This window comes from Lissotriton vulgaris, chromosome 4_1, assembly GCF_964263255.1.
Source record: "Lissotriton vulgaris chromosome 4_1, aLisVul1.2, whole genome shotgun sequence".
Classification (NCBI taxonomy): Eukaryota; Metazoa; Chordata; class Amphibia; order Caudata; family Salamandridae; genus Lissotriton; species Lissotriton vulgaris.
Genome location: NC_141691.1, coordinates 1942317711 through 1942339262, shown reverse-complemented (window position 1 = coordinate 1942339262; position 21552 = coordinate 1942317711). Strand labels below are relative to the sequence as shown.

At 44.8% G+C, this 21552-nt stretch overlaps 1 protein-coding gene across 1 annotated transcript in view; it reads left to right on the top strand.

Annotated features, from left to right (window-relative positions):
• The window catches only part of LOC147724735 (uncharacterized), a 120021-nt gene extending 103446 nt beyond the window's left edge, over positions 1–16575 (top strand). Inside the window, exon 2 of the mRNA XM_086967054.1 lies at positions 14672–16575. Within this exon, the coding sequence (XP_086823180.1) occupies positions 14672–15691 (1020 nt within the window). The 3' untranslated portion in view covers positions 15692–16575. The remainder of the gene's footprint in view (positions 1–14671) is intronic.
• The last annotated feature ends 4977 nt before the right edge of the window (positions 16576–21552 follow it).

Here is a 21552-nt window from a genome sequence, read left to right as displayed (position 1 = left end):
TTTGTTGTAGCATGTCAGGGAATTGTTTTGAATATTATGCCCCACAGACACACTCCAAGTATTTCCACGTGTTTGGCATATGTTTGGCCCAAAAAGCTAGACAGCGATAAGATTACTCTAGTTGTTTCTATGTTATGTTGCAAACGTTAAATGTTGTTGTATATAAATGTTTTTGTATATAATTATCACATATGTTGTCGATTGTGAATTGTTATAATTACTTTTCATATTTTGTATATTAATTTGAAAAATGTGTGTCTCTCTACTTCTCATGCAATTAAATTCTTTCTGGTAAATATAGACATTACAACAGTGACCCAATCAGTGGTGCAGCTCAATATTTACTTTTTACTTTGATAACTTTATTTCGGTCAAAGACCATAAAAGTGCAAAAAAATATGTACAAGCACAGTGATAAAATATAAGTACATCGAATTAAAAAATTATTAAACAACGGATATCAAAGTAATGGTTAGAAGTAAGAGCAGTCGTCCCTTAGTCCTTGTGGATTATTGCGGATCTTCTCCTCCACATACCGAGAAGAAACCGGGAAACAGCGAAGACAATGGGGGGGGGGGTAGTGTCATAAGTTAAGACTCTACGGGCAAGAGCACAATGCCTAAAGCCCAAATTCTTGCAAAGTGGGATAATCCAGCACTTCCGGATTTCACCATATGCTGGGCAGAAAAAGAGGATATGTGTGATGTCTTCCCTGTCATGATTGCAGGCAGGGCAGTTAAGTTTCGTCGCTTTTGTCCATCTTGAAGTGAATTCTCCGACTGGTAGGGAGCCATGTCTCAGTTGAATGTATAGCTTTCTTTCCAGTGGAGGTTGCACCAAGTCCAAAAACGCCTCCTTCCTGAATTCGACTTTGGTTGTGAGGAACTCATTGGATAGTCTGCCCAGGGAATTTGAGGAATGTAGCATTTTGAGGTTGTACGCTTTAACAGCTGCCACCAGGACAGTCCTTTGAGTCCTCAAACAGCTATCCTCCGGTGTGTCCCACAGTTGGGGAAGGCCGATTTGGTAGAAAAGGGACTTAACATGTGTTAGCCATGGTATGTTCTTGGTCTTTAACTGCCCCCAAATGATTTTAAATTCTGCTCTAAACGGTTCCAGCTCCGGGACAGACCAGAGCCTTCTCCAATAGAGCAGAGGTCGGGCTGCCACCAGCTCAGTAATAGGTTCCAGACCCAGGTCCAAACGTAATGGGAGCAAAGGTGTACTTTGCGGGAGGTCAAACAGATGCCGCATGAAAGAATGTTCCACTTTCGTCAGGTTCCATGTGTTAGTGTGTCCCCAGAGTTCTGCTACATTTAAGGCTGCAGACCTGACCTGTATTTTATATATCTCTAGGGCAGGGGAAACCGGTTTAAAGGATGAGGCACTGCAAAATCTGCCTATGCCACCCGCTATCTGTGCTAATCTCAGGGAGGATTTAGAGACTTGCTGGTCCCATATGAATTGTTCTGTCAGAGTCACTCCCAAGTATATAAAGGTCTTAACTCTCTCAAGAGGGGTTCCGTTCAAGGTGGGGTTGGGGCGGGTGTGCCTTGGGGGGTTGAAGATCATAAACTTGGTTTTCTCCAAGTTGATCTCCAAGCCCCGCGTGGCGCAGAAAGAAACAAACCCATCCAAAACCCGCTGGATGCCCGATGATGTCCGCGACAACAACAAGGTGTCGTCCGCGAACATCAGAGCGGGCACCCTACCAGTGACCAGGCGTGGTGCATCATTATCCTTGACACAATTGAGTCTGTCTATCAGGCCGTTGACATATAAGCTAAAGAGGGTAGGGGCTAGTACGCAGCCCTGGCGTACTCCTCGTGTGACAGGGAAACGATCAGATAATTCCCCGTTCTTCCCACACCTCACCTGGGCATAATTCCCTGTGTGGAGCCGGATTATGGAGTGCAGTAAATAAGGAGGGAGATCAAGATCCTCCAAGACCGACCAGAGCATCTCCCTCGGGACCAGATCGATTGCGGCCCGCAGGTCCTGTCGTAATTTGACAATGGCCGGGTTAGCGCTTAGCTTTGCTACACGTTATTTCCCTTAACTTGGCCTTATTTGGAAACGCCATTTTGTATGCTACGGCGGCCATTTTAGGGAATGAGCGGCCTCGTGGTCAGCATGTCTTTTAGTCCTTTGTCCGTGCCGCTGACCACTCGAGTTTGCCCAGCAACAGGCTATTTTTAGTAACGGTCAAGCCTGTACGTGCGCAGTTCCCGCTGACCAGTCACCTCTCAGGAATGTTCCGCCAAAACTGACCAGTGGAGTTGTAACCCCTCCCATGAGTTGGCTGTGCTCCAAAAATGACCATATATGTACCTAAACTCTGTAACTTTGTACCGCCTACCTTTTTATTACCTGTAAAATGTATAAAAGAGGACTCACACCAACGTTCGGTGTGATACTTCTTGCATTGCCGAAGGGTGCTGTAGGAATGTACCACCACCCCATGGGGTCTTAATAAACTTGTCTTTTGTATTTTTCAGTTTCCGTGCCAACAGTTCTTTTGGTGTAAGTGGGTATTTCTATGGAGCATGTAGGCCTTGAGAACCCAATACCACAAATTGGCGACCACGAAGGGACTCATCGGCGACTCGGATGCCCGAAGGAGAGGTCGTGACGAAGGATTGGAAACTCGCCATGGACGCGTACGCTGCCACTGAGTGACCCGAGTCTTGGCACCCATGGTGTTTTCTTCCTTTCCTTCTGATCTGACCTTCCAGGTGGCGCCGGTCTTCGACTGAGATCCTGATCGTCTGCGTTGCTGTACAGTGCCCGTTTGGCTGATTCGATTAAAGACCTTGGCAGTTGGAATCTGGATATTTGAGATTGGGTAAGATTTGTGATCGGTAAGGTAGTCTACAGACGCTTACTGAAGTTCTATGATTGTGACTATGATTTGAGTTAGCTAACATTGTGATTTTGTGAACTTTGAATATATATGTGTAGTGCACTTCACATAGGCAGGCATGTAGAGATGTTTCTCTAATTTTGTTTGTACTCTGAGCGGCACATTTGTGTGAAGTACTGTAAGTGGCATTTTTTATGGTATCACGCTTTCGTGGTACTTTTTGAACATGCCTGTTTTAAGCACACTCCGAGGGATGTGCTGTCTCGGAAATGGTACCACAATTAGGTTAGCGGAATCTCAGCCAGCTCCTCCAGAGGGAACTCCCAATCGTGAGATGTATGTGAAATTCGGCCTTCCCCCCATACTGTACAGTAAATTATGGCATAAATACACTAGAACCGATCCCGAGTTGCAATGGCCACTACATGGGTCGTTTGATTTGCGAAAGGTTCAGTTTGTGGAGCAATGTTTGTTTCAGCGCAGGTCTAGACAGAATATGTTTGATTGTGTGCGAATGTGGGAGAAAGCGGTGCGTGAACGTATGAAGCGTGAAGTTGCCTTGGCGGACAAAGAGCAGCGCAAGACTGCTCGAGATAAAGCTTTACAGCTTGAGGAAAAGGAGGCGCAGGAAAAGAAAGAGAGGGAGGCACGGGAACTTAATTTGCAAACGACTGGTCAATTTCCTATTCGACGGCCGCTTTATCCTGTCCTTAATAATGAAATTGATGATTTTTCGTTATTAGATCGATCTCCGCCTCCGTATGTTCAGCCTACGGCTCCGACTGAAGATTCTGGTGATGAAGAACAGGATAAGTCGGATGGGAAGGATAAATCGAGTGTCAGGTTATCTGCGGAGAGAGCCGCGGATTTGCGTAGTTATGCTAGAAAATTAAATTTGAATCATATAACTGTGGCAGAAGTTATAGCTGAAAGGAGTAAATGGACAGAACGAGAATTGATGTGTTTTTTTAATACTTTTGCAGACGAAGTTGTTACTCGATTTCGTAAACATTCAGAGACCTTAGAACCTAAGGTTGTGTCGGTCCATTGTGAGAATTTGGATAAAGGTTTATTTGTTCTTGCAGATGTCGATGACCTTTTCACACAAATGCTCCAGCTACGGGATGAGGCGTCCAGGTTGCGGGAAGAAGGGAAAAAAGATAAGGAGTCCGTGCCGGGGTCGACGGAGCAGTCCAAAGAGTGTTCTCTCCGGGGTTCAGATAAGAATTCTAAAGTGCATGTTATGCCTATGCGTGAAGCTGCACCTTTGTATGTTCCGCCTAAAGGGGCCGGTACGGATGAGGATAAAACATCGGCAAATGCGAAGGGGTATTTTATATATAATTGCGTGTATACGCCTTGGAACAGAGCAGATGTTATGGCATTGAAAAACGCTTTACCTAACCTTCGTAAAAATCCAGCCGCATTCTATGAAGGGGTGGAGGGGGCCATTTCCTCTTGTGTTATGACTCTTGTTGATATAGATCTCTTCTTTGGGTTAATTCTTCCGCCTGATATGTGGAGGTCGATTCGTAAGACTAATGATCAAACGATGTTTGGGGCAACTTGGAAAGACATAAGCCAGGCTGACTTAGACAGGGAACCTGCATGCAAACCATGTGACTTAATTTTAGACCTCCCAACGGCTATTTTGAACAAACTAAAAACGCTTGTTCCTCCTAAAAAGATCGATTGGACTATGTTAGCTTCGTGCAAACAAAAGCCAGATGAATCGGTATCAGATTTCTTTACACGTTTTGAAGAAGCGTTTCATGATTACAGTGGTCAGTCGTTAACAGATGATACGGGTAGGCATCTGTTTGTTGATAAGTATGTGGCTAATCTCCTACCGGAGATTGCAAAGCGGTTAAAAACGAGTGAAAGTTCCTGGACCTCGGCGACCCCTGCGTCTTTGTTAACTATGGCTCAGTATTATGAGCGGCAGGAATTAGAGGCTAAAGAAAGTGTAGATAAGAAAACAAAGGAATTGAAAACGAAGGTGATGTTGGCACAGGTTCGCGGGGCGCAATCCAGAGGGAATGATAGAGGCAGGCGAGGAGGGGGTAATGCGTCGTACGGTCGTACTGACATTGCGGAGGACCAATGTGCATATTGTAAAGAGTTTGGGCATTGGGCTGAAGATTGTCCGGTGCTTCGTGAGCAACATAGTCAGCGTGGTCGAGGAGGTGGAAGGTCGAAGAATAATTATTCGGGAGCGAGAGGTGGCGGAAGTGATCGTGGTAGGTTTGAAGCGAGGGGCCGTGGTTAGGATGAACGAAATACTTTTGATAGACAAAATCAATATCAGATATCGGAGGGTGAGAATGTGGAGCATCAGGATTATGTGCATGCATTGGACTGCGTAGGATGGGGTACGGAATCAGTTGAAGTGCCAGTAGATCAAAGAGGTCCATATGCATCAGCGGGCATTTTGGGTTCTACTGATCAGTTTTTAGTTGACACAGGAGCTACTCGTAGTGCTTTGTCCAAAAACTTGGTTCCAAGGGCTCCCATGTCTGGCGAAACGATAACATGTATAGGGTTTGATGGCACACCCTCTCCTAGCCCATTATCACAACCTCTTGCACTTTGTATTGACAAATTTTTCAGCTTTTGTCCATTTTTGTTGTCGCCTCACACTCCAGATAACATTATGGGCATTGATTTGCTCAAATACTTTCGAGCAACGATTCGCTGCGCTCCTGAAGGAGTGCGGGTTATTTTGAATGACAATTACCCAGATTCAGACAGATTTTGTACAATGAAGGAAATTGAAGCATTAGGCTCTCTCCCGCACACGTTGTGGGCGACCTCAGATACGGATGTGGGACAGATGCTTTTTCCACCTATTTGAATTACTGTCAAGGAGAGAGTACTTTTGCCACGTGTACCACAGTAAAAGATTTCTAGGGAAGGTGAAATTGCTTTGACGCACATTGTTCAGGATTTGATCATTGCAGGAGTAGTGGAGGAAGTTCCTTACAATGTCTGTAATAGCCCTATTCTTCCGATTCTTAAGAAAGACACTGACGACAAAGTCTATCGATTTATTATTGATTTGAGAGAAATTAATAAAATTGTCATTCCACAATACCCGGTGGTGTCTGATATCACGACATTGCTTACATTGGTCCCTCCCACAGCAACGACCTTTTCTGTCATTGATCTTCAAAACCCATTCTTTTCCATTCCCATTCATCCCGACAGCAGATACCTATTTGGCTTCACGTTAAATAATAAATCGTATAGATTTTGTCGTGTTCCTCAAGGTTACACAGAGAGTCCTAGCATCTATAGCCAGGCTTTGAAACGACAAGTTGACTCTTTTGAATTGCAATCCGGAGTAGCCCTTATACAGTATGTTGATGACCTCCTGTTGGCTGCAGACACTTATGCACAATGTGAGGAGAGCACGCTCGCTTTGCTCTCCTTTTTGGCTCAGAACAACCATAAAGTCTCTAAGAAAAAGCTGCAATACTGTAGACCCAAGGTGACCTACTTCGGTCATCTTTTGTCTAAGGAGGGGCGTGCATTAACATCAGATCGAATTCAGGCGATTTTAGATACACCAGTCCCTCGCACTCAGAGAGATGTACTCGCCTTCATAGGACTAACGTCCTTTTGTAGACAGTGGATTATGGGGTTTTCGCACATTATCAAACCTTTGTTAGCGTTACTGTCCAAAACTACACCAATGCCCCTTGAATGGACAGATGAATGTCAGAATGCTGTTGAACAATTGAGACAGGCCCTTTGCTCTGCACCCGTGTTAGGTACACCAGATTACACAAAGATTTTCACATTGTACGTGCACGAGAAAGATGGGTGCGCGTTATCAGTGTTAGTGCAAGCGCACGGGGATAAGCAGAGGCCATGCGCGTACTTCTCAGCCATTCTTGATCCTGTAGCACGAGGGTTACCTCGGTGCTTTCGAGCAGTTGCAGCAACAGCGGTAGCTATACGACGGAGTGAGGGAATAGTTTTGTCGCACAAATTGTTGGTGCTAGTTCCCCATGCAGTAGATGCCCTGTTAAATCAAACAAAGACTCAATATCTTACGAGCGCACGTTTAACAGGATATGAGCTCACACTCCTGGCGCCACACATTACACTGAAAAGACGTGCTACCCTGAACCCTGCCACTTTATTGCCTTATCCGGTTGAAGAGGGCCAGGAGGAAAAACATCATGATTGTGTTTTCCTGACTGAGGAACAAACAAAGGGTCGTGTTGACTTACAGGATATGCCACTTCCAGATGTGGATAGGGAACTGTGGGTTGATGGATCGTGTTTGAGGCTGCCAGATGGCACGACCTCTGCAGCATATGCGATCACGACACTTAAGACGGTGGTGGAAACAGCACGAATACCCCAGAAATCAGCCCAAGCAGCGGAGCTGATAGCCTTGACAAGAGCCTGCGAACTGAGTGCTGGCCTATGTGTGAATATCTACACAGACAGCCGGTACGCCTTCGGAGTAGCGCATGACTTCGGTTTACTCTGGAGAGAGCGTGGGTTTTTGACCTCTCATGGAGTACACATCATGCACGGAGAACTAGTGCGTGATCTCCTAAACGCGTTGCTTTGCCCAAAGAAAGTAGCGATAATTAAATGCAGTGCACATAAAAAGGTCACTGACAAAGTGGGACAAGGCAATGCCTTTGCAGACAGTATAGCAAGACAAACAGCTATGTCCCGAAATGACTCCCCCATGTATGTAGCGAAGTCGCAGGCCGAGCGATGGCATGATGCTTGAGCAGAGATACTAGACATCCAAAAATCAGCGACTGAAGCAGAACTTGTAGCATGGGCAGCAGAAGGGGTACTGGATGACGAGGGTTGTTGGAGGAGCAAGGATATGGAGAGATGGAAATTGCCTGCAGCTTACTTGCAAGTAATGGTCCAGATGACACATGGGTTGGCACATGTGGGGGCTCTTGCAATCACTCGATTGTTAACATGAGTTTGGGAGCATCCTGAGATTGCCAGTACTGCAAAGAGAGTAGTGCAGACCTGTTTAATATGTTTACAGCACAATCCTGCAAAAGGGACGCATACTCCGAAAGGAGGGTTCGTTCCACCTTCCGCACCATTCGAGGTACTTCAAATGGATTACATCCAGCTTGAGCGTTGCAATAACCTTAAGTATGTCCTAGTGGTGGTGTGTGCTTTTAGCAAATGGGTTGAGGCCTTCCCCACAAAAGATAATACAGCTTTGACAACAGCAAAGGTTCTGCTCAAAGAGTACTTCCCTCGATTTGGAGTTTGCACATTTTTGTGGAGCGATAATGGTCCTCATTTTGTTGGGAAAATTGTGGAGTATGTACTAAAGGGGCTGGGGATCCAGCAGAAGTTTCATGCTGTGTTCCATCCCTCAGTCAGCAGGTCTTGTCGAGCGGTACAATGCTACGTTGAAATTAAAACTGGCTAAGATTGTGGCGTCCACGTCATTGAAGTGGCTGGATGCCTTGCCGCTAGCATTACTCTCTCTTAGATCAGTGCCCCACTCTCGAACTGGCCTCACACCGTATGAAGTGGTGTTTGGAAGGCCTATGAACATATGGGGAGTTCCTAAGCCGCGATTGTTACATGATGTGCCTTGTATCATGATGAACGATTATTTGGCACGATTAACAAATGATTTGCTTTCTATTCACCAACAGGTTCGAGAAGCGCTCCCTGACAATTCCATTGGAGAGGCTCATAATCTCCGTCCTGGAGATTATGTTATGATTAAGTCGTTTGAGAGAGCGAACAGCTTGGAACCGAGGTGGCGTGGCCCCGAGCAAGTTCTACTGGCGACTCGAACGGCTGTGCGAGTGACCAACAGAAAGCGGTGGGTGCATTCAACTCACTGCCGTCGCGTCTCTCCGGACCTGGTGAATCCTACAGTGTTGTCCGACTACAAAGAGATCTTGGACAAAGAAAAGAGCCCAGCTGTGACGTTGGCTGAATCTGAGGGAGCCTTCCCGGACCACACTGTTTCTGGACGACAGCGCTACGATCTGCGGCCAAGATAGGAAGAAGATTTTTTTTTTTGTGCGAGACTGGTTGGTTACCGCTCTGGGGTTTGTGAAACGGAAGCCGGGAATCTCAAGGGGGGGGGTCAGTTCTGCCAAGAGTAGCGACACCCGTCTTGACCCCGGAGAAGAAAACAACGGCTACCTCAGAGCTCAGCACTAACGTTTTTATTTTTTGTAGTTGTGTATTTGAGACATTGTGAACTTTTGAACTATGGCTTCTTCTGCCTCACGAGACAAGAGAATTCTTGGTGCCGTCTTGTTCGTACTGACAATTGTGGTGATAGCAGTGATAGCCTGGGTAGTAGAACTTGTGGTGCCTGTACGAGAACATTTGCTGCCGACTACCCCGGCTCCATCTGAACATTTTCACTTCACCTTACCCTATCATGAAGAACGGCACCGACAGACTTACTTGAACAATAGCTTTATTCAAATCTTGCATCATACCCATAATATGACGAACACTTCTAACTGTTGGGTGTGTGGGATGTTGCCTGGGCGTCAGAAGAAAGGGGGCACACCGCTCATCCCACTCCCGTTTTCCAACAATGGTTCCTGCAATGCCTGGTATACTCTTCTATTCACTCTGCGATGGCCAACAAAAGGGGGGGTGCTTTCCGGTTAAACAAGATCTGTTATCATGATCGGGATGGCTATCCACGAGCTGAGGGTACTCGATTCGAATGGGAAGAGTACCGCCCCGACAACGTGTCTGCACCCCGAATTTACAGCAATCAACGGAACATTAACATGTCCAGCTCGCATGTCATTAATGTCATAGATACTAAGGCTGATCTCTGTATACGCAATAAAGGTACAATCCCGGTTGGAAAAAGTGAATGTAACACCACACTTACATTTGACAGTCCGAATGGCATATCATTTGTGGCATCTCGAAATACATACTTCATTTGTGATAATAAAGGCTATCATCAGCTCCTGTTAGGATGGCTAGGTACATGTTATATCTCTTTTGTATTGCCCCCTGTATTCATTGCCCCACCATAATGATTATGTTTTATATCATGACTTTGTGTTAAATAGAGTTAGACGTGCTGTGGTCTTGGATGATATTGACCAGACCGATACTGCCTTACAACAATATGTAGATTTCAATTTGGGATTGTTTTCCTTTGTGGGGGCTGCTTTGAATAGTCGGAAAATACGACGACTGACCCGTGTTGTTGAGGCTGCAGCTAACGATACCGCTTTCGCATTGGGAAATATAACGGAAGAACTTCAAATATCCAGAATTGTTACGCTTCAGAACCTAATGGTTCTTGATGTGGTTCTAGCTGATCGAGGGGGGGCATGTAGAATTATCGGAAGTAGCTGTTGTGTTTACGTGCCTGATAACTCACCATCTGTATATGATGCTATTTCCAAACTCCACAAAATTGCTGCTGAAATACACCCGGACAATGGTACGTGGACCCTTTCGGGGTGGTTCTGGTCAATGCTTAGTACTTGGGGCTGGAAGCTACTAACGATTTTATGTATCATAGTTGGGATACTATTCTTTGTGTGCTTATGTATACAATGTGGCCCTGCATTATGTTCTATGTGTTTATCAGCCTGTATTCCATCTAGACGAGCTCTTGCCCAAAAAGAATTGATGCTTCATAAAGAAGTAGCTCAAATAATGTCAATTGATATCGAAGATGAGTATCCCGACTACATCCACTATGAGGTAGCTTCAGCTAAACGCTAAAAGGGTCGTCTGTCGTAATTTGACAATGGCCGGGTTAGCGCTTAGCTTTGCTACACGTTATTTCCCTTAACTTGGCCTTATTTGGAAACGTCATTTTGTATGCTACGGCGGCCATTTTAGGGAATGAGCGGCCTCGTGGTCAGCATGTCCTTTAGTCCTTTGTCCGTGCCGCTGACCACTCGAGTTTGCCCAGCAACAGGCTATTTTTAGTAACGGTCAAGCCTGTACATGCGCAGTTCCCGCTGACCAGTCACCTCTCAGGAATTTTCCGCCAAAACTGAGCAGGGGAGTTGTAACCCCTCCCATGAGTTGGCTGTGCTCCAAAAATGACCATATATGTACCTAAACTCTGTAACTTTGTACCGCCTACCTTTTTATTACCTGTAAAATGTATAAAAGAGGACTCACACCAACGTTCGGTGTGATACTTCTTGCATTGCCGAAGGGTGCTGTAGGAATGTACCACCACCCCATGGGGTCTTAATAAACTTGTCTTTTGTACTTTTCAGTTTCCGTGCCAACAGTTCTTTTGGTGAAAGTGGGTATTTCTACGGAGCATGTAGGCCTTGAGAACCCAATACCACAGTCCACAAAGACAAGGTAGAGGCTGCCACCCTCTACTCTTGCAGTTTTCCAGTATAGGACCTGGAGTCGAAAGATCTGGTCCAGGGTCGAGACCCCTGATTTAAAACCGGCTTGGAGGGTGGTCAAGATTTTGTTTTCCTCCATCCAGCCCAATAGCCTCTCTAGCAGAATTCGGCCCATCAGCTTCTGTGTGGCATCAAGTAGACTAATTGGTCTATAGTTTGATGGAGCAAGCGGACAACCCTTTTTAAAGATAGGAACAATCTCTGCCCCCAGCCAGGTTTCAGGGACTGGGGATCCCCGGATGACAGCATTGAACAGAACCAACAAATATGGGGCCCAGATCTTTGGCTGGGATCTAAAGAGATCTCCGGGGAGTTTATCCAGGCCTGGGGCCTTGTTCGGGAGCAATTTCTCAATTGCCAGTTCTACTTCTCTGAGTGTGATGTTAATTGGGCAGTAAGCGGGGGCTCCAGTAAGGGCACCTTTTTTTAGAGTTGCAGGACAGAGTCCAAGTCCAGGGCCCAAGGCCCCCGGCAGTCTGCACTCATGCGGGGGGTCTGGGGTCATTGGGGGCTCGGAAGCGCGGTTAGAGCCGTGGGTTCTATAAGGGAAAGACCCTAAACCCGGGGCCCCCTGCAGTCGACACTCGTGCAGGGGGTCCCGGGGTGTACCGATACGGGAGTCCGAGGTCCCGAATCCCAAGGCCCCCGGCAGTCGGCTCTCGTGCGGGGGGTCTGGGGCAGCCGAGGTCTCGGAGACCCGATCAGAACTAGGGTTCTGACAAAGGAAAGACCCAGTGACCGGGGCCCCCAGCAATCGACACTCATGCAAGGGGTCCCGAGTCATGCGGGTGCAAAGGACCAAACTCTCAGTCCCCGGGGCCCCCGGCAGTCGACTCTCATGCACGGGGTCCCGCGGCACAACAACCCGTGTAGCCAAAGCCAGTTTTGAAATCACTCCCTGGGGCGACCACCCACTATCCTCCAACTCAGGGCTTGTGTAAAGAGACTTAAAGTGAGCCTCCCACACTATAGGGGCAATATTCGAGACCCCAGTGTCTCTCTCACCTATCACTGAAGAGGTGACAATTAGCCAAAAGGTCTTGGAATCTTTTAGAAGCAGTGCCTGTCTCAGCTCTTCCCACCTAAATTCCTCCCACTCACTCTTTGCTCTAATAAGTGCCTTCTTGTACAGCAGTCCAGTTATTCTAATTTTAGGGACATCCTTGGATTTAATAGCCTTAAGTAGGTCTTTCTTAAGGTTTTTGCATGTGTGGTTGTGCCAGGGATGTGTTTTATTCCGGTGCGGCTTTGTCCCGCTGACTGGATAAAATACCTCCCCTAGACTCTAAACTAACTTTCTGTGGATTTCTATAGTCTGCCCGTGGGAGGTAGAGTTTCCCATGTCACTTATTAATGGGACAGCTAACTGATAGATTTGTGCAAGACGGGTAGGAGAGTCTAGGCAAGAAGGCCATTTTACTCTTCTCCTATTATTAGATAAGATATAAGGTGGGGGTGCTAAGGTAGAGTTAGAGGTAGGATTAGTCAACCCAAATGCACCGGGTTTCAGCGATAATACCAGGGCATTGTGGTCGCTATCATGCCTTGGGACAACTTCAAAATCTTTAAACTTGCCCCAGTCTTTAGCCTCCATCATAAGATAATCAATAGTGGAAGTTCGATTAATCCTGTTATATGTGGGCAGGACGGAATTTTTATTATTGCCCCTTCCATTGCATGCCCGCAGAGACATTGCAAGGGTCAAGGCGTTAATTTGTAAAACTAGAGGGGTCCAGGCCTTTACTGGGGCTATTTTTGAGGCGGGAATTTGCCATAGCAAGCCCACCTCATCCTCCTCACACGACTCGGATCCACCCAGTGGCTCGAACTGGCAGTTCATATCACCACCTAGGATGATCGAGGTTGCAGGGTCAAGTGATTGAAGGAAGTGGTCGAGCGCTTGAATAGTGCTCGATTCTTTTCCATTCATTATGGGCCTAGAATAGATGTTAATAATAGCCAGTGTGGATCCGCCAACAGATGTTAGCAAAACACATAGGATATCAGGCGAGTTTGTGCCCACCTGTACGCCCTGCATACCTAAGTGCAGACCTACTCATATGGCAAGGCCTCCCGAAGGGCGGCCTTTCCCGCATGTGACTGCAGGGATGGCATAGGTTGCAAAACCAGGGTTTTCAATCTTCTCAAGGGACCAGGTTTCTTGCATTAGGCAGATATCAAAAGTGGACATGAAGGAGGTCCAGTCGGGTATAGGTAGCTTACTTTCTAGACCTGGGACATTCCACGAGAGTATTTTTATACTGCACTCCCCGTCCTTTACTTTATCCTTTACTCCCCCTCGTTCATTTGGTGGTACCTGGTTAGATCTCTGGTCAATCTTTGTCTCCTCCCAAAATAAGACTTGAGGGGGGAGAGTCGCAGAGCCATCAGAGGATAGTGGCTTTTCCTGAGTTACAGCTCAATATTAGCATTTGAAGGACGGGCCCCTGGTATATGGTATACCAAATTAAAAGAGACCTACCTATACAACAAATATGACAAACCGGTATATACCAATGTCATCATGTTTAGGAGAGAAGCACATGCATTTTAGCACTGGTTAGCAGTGGTAGAGTGCTCAGAGTTCTAAGGCCAACAAAGAGAATCAGCAAAAACAAGTGGTAAAAGTCAACAAATCCAGGAGACCACCCTGAGGATGTCATGTATTACAAGTATACACACATGTCTAAAACGCTGTAAATGCCATAATTCGCGAGAAGTTCTCTTTCACTGATGGGATTCGATTGTGGCAATGTTTTTATAAATTTCACTACCTGCCAGCATTTTAATTTACCCTGTAAACTACGCAAATTGAATGGATTCTGCTTGTAGACATTGTTTCACCTTCTATACGTGGACAGTAATCAGTTGCCTAACAAGGAGTAAATGGGCTCTCTACAAGGAAGGAAAATGGACCTTCATCCCCAGTTATGATAGTAAAAAAACAGCTACTAATTCGCTGAAGTGGTCCCTAACCTACCTAGGTCCTGGTGCCACTGCGCCTGCTGCACTGGCACCTTCACCATGTCAATAATTACTACAATATTTAATTTTCAGTTATAACTGTCACTATTCCTTCCGTACTTTCCATCAAGCGAATCCATCATTTATGTTCTGTTTCACACAATACTGCACTCCCGAGTGTTTCAATGTTGTTTTCTAAGTTTGTTTATAAAGTGAGCATTTATAAGAATAAAAAATCCATGTCTTATTTATATTTAAGAGTCAGAAAGTTGTGTATGAATCTATTTTCTTTGTGGTCTTTTAGCAATGTATTATATATTAAATAAATATTTATTCTTGCTCAAACGAATACCCATCTCTTCAGCAAAATTAAACATCAACTAAAATGACTAGGACTGACAGAGTGCGAAGATTACAGAGCACTAGTAACGTTTCTCTTGTTTTTGGTTTGTTTCTGCAGCGACTCCTAGAAGCAGAAAAGACTCATCTCTCAAAATTCAAGAGCAGCACCGCTGAGGTCGCCGAAGTGCATCCCAATCAATTTATAAACATGAAACATCCTCTTAAGATAACAGAAAAAACATGTAGAGATCCTGATTCTAAGGTCAATGCTGGCTGTTTACAGAATACCAACAGCCAGGAAGAGCACGTGCTGGGAACTGGCAAACAAACCAGTGGCCTGACTGCCAGGCAAACGCCTGCCGCCTCAACTGAGGCGAAAACCACGGGCAGTGTGGAGTTAAAGCGACCCGTCAAACTCGCGCCACTCGAGATTCCGTTGGAAGTGAAAAACGCTCAGCGTCAGAAGATAATGACGGTGCAAGCCGAGGCCAAGAAGGCTTCAGAAAAATTATCACTCCCGGGTGTCATCAGTAGGAACAATGAACCCCGTGCCAAGAGGGTCAAAAACCTGCCTCAAATGGAACTGGCCATTTTACACGAGATGCGCCTGACAGAAAAGGCACTGATTGAGAAGAGACGGGTCACGTGCTCACTGAAGGACACCAAGCAGCTCTCCATGAGCGCGCCCTCTCTGAAGGATGACGACGTTTATGTCGTAGCCAGGAAGCAAGCCAATGAGATGGTCCCTGGTGTTCCACTTAAGCCAGGCGTTCCTAAAGTCAAGGCTCCCATCCTTCAGGTCCCATTCTTACCAGCAAGCACCTCTCAGCCCGACCTCCCCCCCAGCACCGCCAGTGGACGATTCCGAATGAAAAGCACCAAAGATCGCGAGGATGACCCGGGCAAGTGTAAACCAATGAGGTTTATTGGACTGAGTTTGAATGATGCCCAACGGAAAGCAGGAGGTGAGAGCTGCGATGGGAAGGTTCGCTTGGAAGTGAATTCAGACAGTATAGTCAAGAAAATGAGCGGCAGGAGAGGTACTAATGCTGGAGCTAGAGAAGCTAAGACCATGGAAGAAAGACCACTGAGTCGGAGAATGGCTATGAATCATTCTAGATGCCCAGATGAAGAATAATTTTCCCAGTCTATGTATGTGCTGAGTGAGCACACATTTCACTGAAATGGAAAATAGAAAAGCAAGGTATAATATGTGTATTCCGTCTGTCGCAATAGAAGTGGCATTTGATACAAGGCACATTGACATTCTCACCCTGGGTATTCAACACAGGGCCAGATTGTACAAGGGTTTCTGATAATCTACATAAATCACATTTAAAATGTATTTTTCTTGTGAAAGTGGCACTCTTCTGGCAAAAAACGATAAGAAATATGCAGCGCTCAAATTCTATGCAATTGTGCTTTTATACGGAATCAGAACTTTTGCATTTGCCCTATATTCAATTTTGTATGCAAGTGTTGTTTCCTCGTGATTTTTGTCATCCATAAGGAAAATCTACACAAGGTACATACTGTTGAACCTGCAGGTGATCTTCAAGCTCTACGTTTCCTCGGAAAAGGAGACAAGAGAGACTGAAAAGAAAAACTCATGTTGCTCAGAGCATTGTCTTTTCAAAGTATTTCGTATTTTTCCTAAGTAAGAGAAATACGACTGGGCACAGAAGAAAGGGAAGCAGGAAATTCAAACACCAACAATCAGGGACTCTTCAATCCTACATAAATTTAGCACACTTCTCCTTTGCAAACAGGTAAAGTAGAAGTAATTTATATTATACGTTTTGGAACACAAGCATAGCCTTCTTTATAGAAAATAGCAACACTTTCATATTCTTTTAGGAATTTGTGAACTCAGTCGAATAATATACATTAACAACTCATCTTCATTAGTCACATACTTTACAAATCACTATCGTATTTCTGATTATTTACTAATATTGCTTATCACAATAACATCTGCCATTTTTTTCAAAATACATAAACTGGTATGATATTAATTATTGTGTGTCCGTGTTGTCTTTTTGTGCATTCTTCCAGTTTATAAAACCAATAAAGGCTTTTAACAAAGAGTATAAAAGAAAGAAAGGTCTTGGAGACAGCGTCTTGGATAAAGTGCTCTCATTGTGATACCATCGTCCCCTTTAACAACGGCATCTCCCACACTCAGGTCTCTAAGCAGGTTAAGGAGAAGCACATCACCATGGCTCTAATCAATGCGCGCTCTCTTGGCAAACATTGCCAAGAGATAGCCGATCTCATCATCGACTACAAATTAGATGCCCTGTATATTACGGAAACGTGGATGGACGAGGCATCTGCTCCCGACTTGGTCACGGCAGTTCCACCTGGCTATAATGTTTATAGGCAGGATAGAGAGAAAAACAGAGGCGGTGGCCTGGCTATTATAGTGAAAGACCATTTTGAGGTCCGCACATTCCCTATCCCTGCCATGTCATGCGAAGCTCTACATTTTAATATAAAATTCACACCGTCTTTTAGTTTCAAGGGAGTGCTCCTCTACCGACCTCCTGGGGCTAGAGCAGCTTTCCTAACAAACTTAAGCACCTTAATAGAATCAATAGCCACAGATGAGTCCATTACTGTAATGGGCGATTTTAATTTTTATCTTGAACATAATAATGATAGAGATACTATCACCCTTACATCTGACTTAGAAATTATAGGTCTTAAGCAATTGGTCACGGCCCCTACCCATCAGGCAGGACATACGCTAGATGGCATATTTACGAATGTGGAAGACCTTCAGGTGACCGAGATTCTTCCCATGACGTGGACCGACCACTCGGCCATCTTCAGTAGGCTGACCATTAAAGATCAGTTTAGGAAGAACACTTCCCACCCCAAGCCAGGCACTTTCAAGGCGTGGAAGGACATAAATTACAACAACCTAAATATACTCCTAAATAATACTAAACCTGAACTATCTAACGATCCCTGTATTTCTACTTCTCAATTTCACGAATGGCTGAGTGATGCCACGTCTCAACTGGCACCCACTAAATCCCACTCAAGAAACAGAAGTACGCCGACTGCTCAATGGTACACAGAAGAGCTAAAAATACAGAAGCAATTAACAAGAAACAGGGAAAGGTATTGGCGACGAACTTACGACAGTGAAAGCAAGAATAAATATAAAGAAGCTCTAGCCACTTATAAAACTATGATCACAACAGCAAAGAAGCACTTCTTCTCTCTGCATATAGAACATGCCAAAAATTCCAGCAAACAGCTGTATAACATAGCTAAAACCCTATCGGGTAACACACCAGACTTAAACCCCCCCCCCATCACAATCACTATGTGATGCCCTGTCTGAGTTCTTCTTCACAAAGGTGAATAATATATACCAAGCTTTCACCTTGGAACCTAATACTACCGCTGCCCCTCTCTCGCAGACAGTTCTGAGTAATACCATGACGAGTTTTAAACCTTTAACGACCGATCAAACTAAAACCATACTGAGGTCCATTAAATCAGGCTCTGCATTGGACCCTTGCCCCACTTCGGTGTTAGCCATGGTTTCAGACACAATTACTCCCATTATCACTCACGTTTGCAATATAATATTGAGCTCTGGGACGTATCCAGACTCTTTAAAAAACACATTGATTAAGCCTTTGCTTAAAAAACCAAATCTTGACAGGAATGATCTGAAAAATTACCGGCCCATAGCAAGTCTTCCTTTTTTGGCCAAACTGACAGAGAAAGCCATGAACCAGCAGCTGTCGGAATATATAGAGAGACACAATCTGCTTGATGATACCCAGTTTGGGTTCCGTAAATATCATGGAACCGAAACTGCTCTCGTCAAAGCAGCGGATGATATTAGACTCATCCGGGACCAAGGAGGGACAGCTTTGCTGGTACTCTTGGACCTCTCGGCAGCATTCGACACGGTTGACCATAAGACCTTGGTCGACCGTGTCGAAAAAATGGGAATCCATTCCACTGCGAGAAACCTGCTTGCCTCCTTCTTGGCTAATAGAACTCAGGCGGTCACTCTTGGACCATTCCAATCTGCCAAACTGTTGTTGCCGTGTGGGGTCCCTCAAGGCTCATCCCTTAGTCCGACACTTTTTAACATCTATGTGTCGGACCTTGCTAGTGTCATCAAAGCACATGGGATGAGCCTAACCTCATACGCAGACGACACACAGTTGGTATTTGCCAACAAGGGCGACGGACAGGAGGTGGCAGAACGGTTCCAAAGAGGCATGACAGCTATCGGTGAGTGGATGGCAGGAAACTGCCTGAAGCTCAACTCCGAGAAAACGGAGGTTGTCATTTTTGGCAATCTCTCGCCATCGTGGCCTACTACCTGGTGGCCATCAGCATTTGGCACCCCACCTTGTCCGACCCCCAAGGTGAGAAATCTAGGAGTTACCTTTGACAACCAGCTTAACTTTATGGCTCATGCCAATAAGGTAGCGTCCACGGCCCATTTTAAACTCAGAATGATAAGGAAAATCTTGCCTTTTCTGCCTGACACGGCCGCTAAGACCCTGGTCACGTCATTGGTTTTAAGTTCACTAGATTACTGCAACGGACTCTTTCTTAATGCACAATCCAGAGTCACAAAAAAGTTGCAGACGGTACAAAATGCCGCTGCACGCCTGCTGTCAAAAAAACCAAAATTCGCACCCATCTCAGATACTCTGAGGTCCTACCACTGGTTGTCTATCCAAAACAGGATAAAGTTTAAAGCTATGTGCATAGTCTACAAGGTAATGCAGGATCAGGGGCCTCGCTTCCTAAAAGATCACCTAATACCTTACAGTCCTGCCAGAAAGCTATGATCTTCATCACTTAACCAATTAGTGGTCCCACGTAGCAGAACAGTCACATGGGGTGACCGCCGCTTCTTAGTTGCGGCCCCCAAAATCTGGAACACCCTACCATACCACATCAAAGCCAGTCCATCGCTTTTACAGTTCAGAAAAAATCTGAAGACGTGGTTATTCAACCAATAATACAGTACACCCACCGCATCCTCACCTCTAAGGAATGACATTACTGCAGTCTAGCGCCGAGACACCCAAGGGTAATTGTTCGCGCTCTATAAGTGTCAGAAAATAAATAAATAAATAAATAAATAAATAAGCGTATAAGCCAATAGTTTATATAATTTGCTCATTCATTGAGTTGTGTGCATTTGTATTATATGGAGTGTGTGATATATGTGTAACCTCGTGTTTGTTACACATAAAATTATTAATGGGTAACAGGGTATTACATGGATGAGGTGTTTTTAGTGACATGACATTGATGACAAGAGCAAAGCTCGAATTGCCTATGATGTCACTCATTATCCCAAAGTGAGAACCCGAAGTTGAAAGACATCCCTGTAAGTCGTTTTTTATCCATCTACAATTTAATGTTATGTATGTCCGCCCTCTCCCCTCAAATGATGTACCCCTGATTTCAACTGCAATGCAGGGGCAGAGGAGTAATGGGGTGGCATGGGGGAATGGGGGTTGGGCGAGTAAGCATACATAACATGGCCTCTTCTCCCTGTTCAAAACCGGAAACAATCACCTCCTGTCACCAACCCACCACCGCTCTCTGAGCCTTCCCTTCGCTCCCCTTCAGAAGCTGAGCAGCCTGAAATTCTTTTATGAGGGAGCACCAGTGAGTTATGAGATCTGTAACCAACCATTGCTACTGTCCCAGCAGTGAGTTATTACATTTAGAAAGTGAGATTCACAGTAATGGCTTTCAGTGAGAGCCATGCATAACAAAATATGTATTCAAGGATTGCAAGAGTAAATAAGCCAGTCAACTAATCCATTATTTAAATGTCTTGCTTGGATTTATATACTCCAACTATATCATATCACTCAGTCCACAGAACAGGAACCATTGTCACCTGCCCTTGTTATTTATGTTGTATCATTTCTCTGGCACTCCCCCTCTGTTCAGTGCCCTGTTGCCTCTCAGATAGGTGTGTCCCATAGAAGTACCTTTACAAACATACATATGTTTTTGTAGTTAATGTTTTATAGCTCTGGTATCCCCAAATATAAAGTACCAGCTAAGTTATAAGAATTGAAATATCTTTATTAAATTGAAAAGAACACACAAGGAGTATTTTCTGCTGCTATGTCTACACTCAGGCACAACATTTTAATAAGAAGCTTTCAAAATCTGAAATTAGAACTGTAATAAAAAACTTAAAGAAAGGTAGTGCCGCTGGCCTAGATGCTATTCCCAATGAGTTTTATATCGCCCTTAATGAGACGCTTGTCCAGTTCTTGGAGAAATTATTCAATAGTATTTTCTTAACCAACTCAATCCCCAGGTCATGGAATGAGGCCACAGTTTCTTTGATCTTTAAACCTTATGAAGATTTTAAAAAATGTGAGTTGTATAGACCAATCTCCCTGCGTAATTGCGACTATAAAATCTTTGCGCAAATTATAGCAGGAAGACTGAATAGTACATCCTTGAAGTCAGGAGGACTTAAGACAAGGTACCAAAGATACACAAGAAATGTACAGCTGCAAAAGGCAAGATTTACTGTTTTGCCTCACTTGAAGATTTTTGCTGTGATGAAAAAGGCTTCTTTGATACCTCATTGAGATGGTTTTCCTTCATGGAACTCTGTCCGGCTACACCAATCAACCTTTCCTGCTGTGGCAAAGGCACTGATTGCAAGGCCAAATACAGTCCCTGCATAAACAGGTGTTTGCAAAGGCAGAGATCAAAATAGTGAGGTGTATGATAAATATTATACCCTAACAATTTCCCCTGATTGAGTTCAGTAGGCCAAACCTGGGAAATTGATTGGGGTGGTCAGGAAAAAAAGATCACTGACAGAATATCAACAGTCAGAATATCGAGCTACATAAATATCGACACAAGAATATCGATGTCCAGAATATCGAAGGTATATCTACATTATGGTAAGTACAAAACATATCAGAAAAAAAATATTGCTGTAAAAAATATTGTTGATAAAAA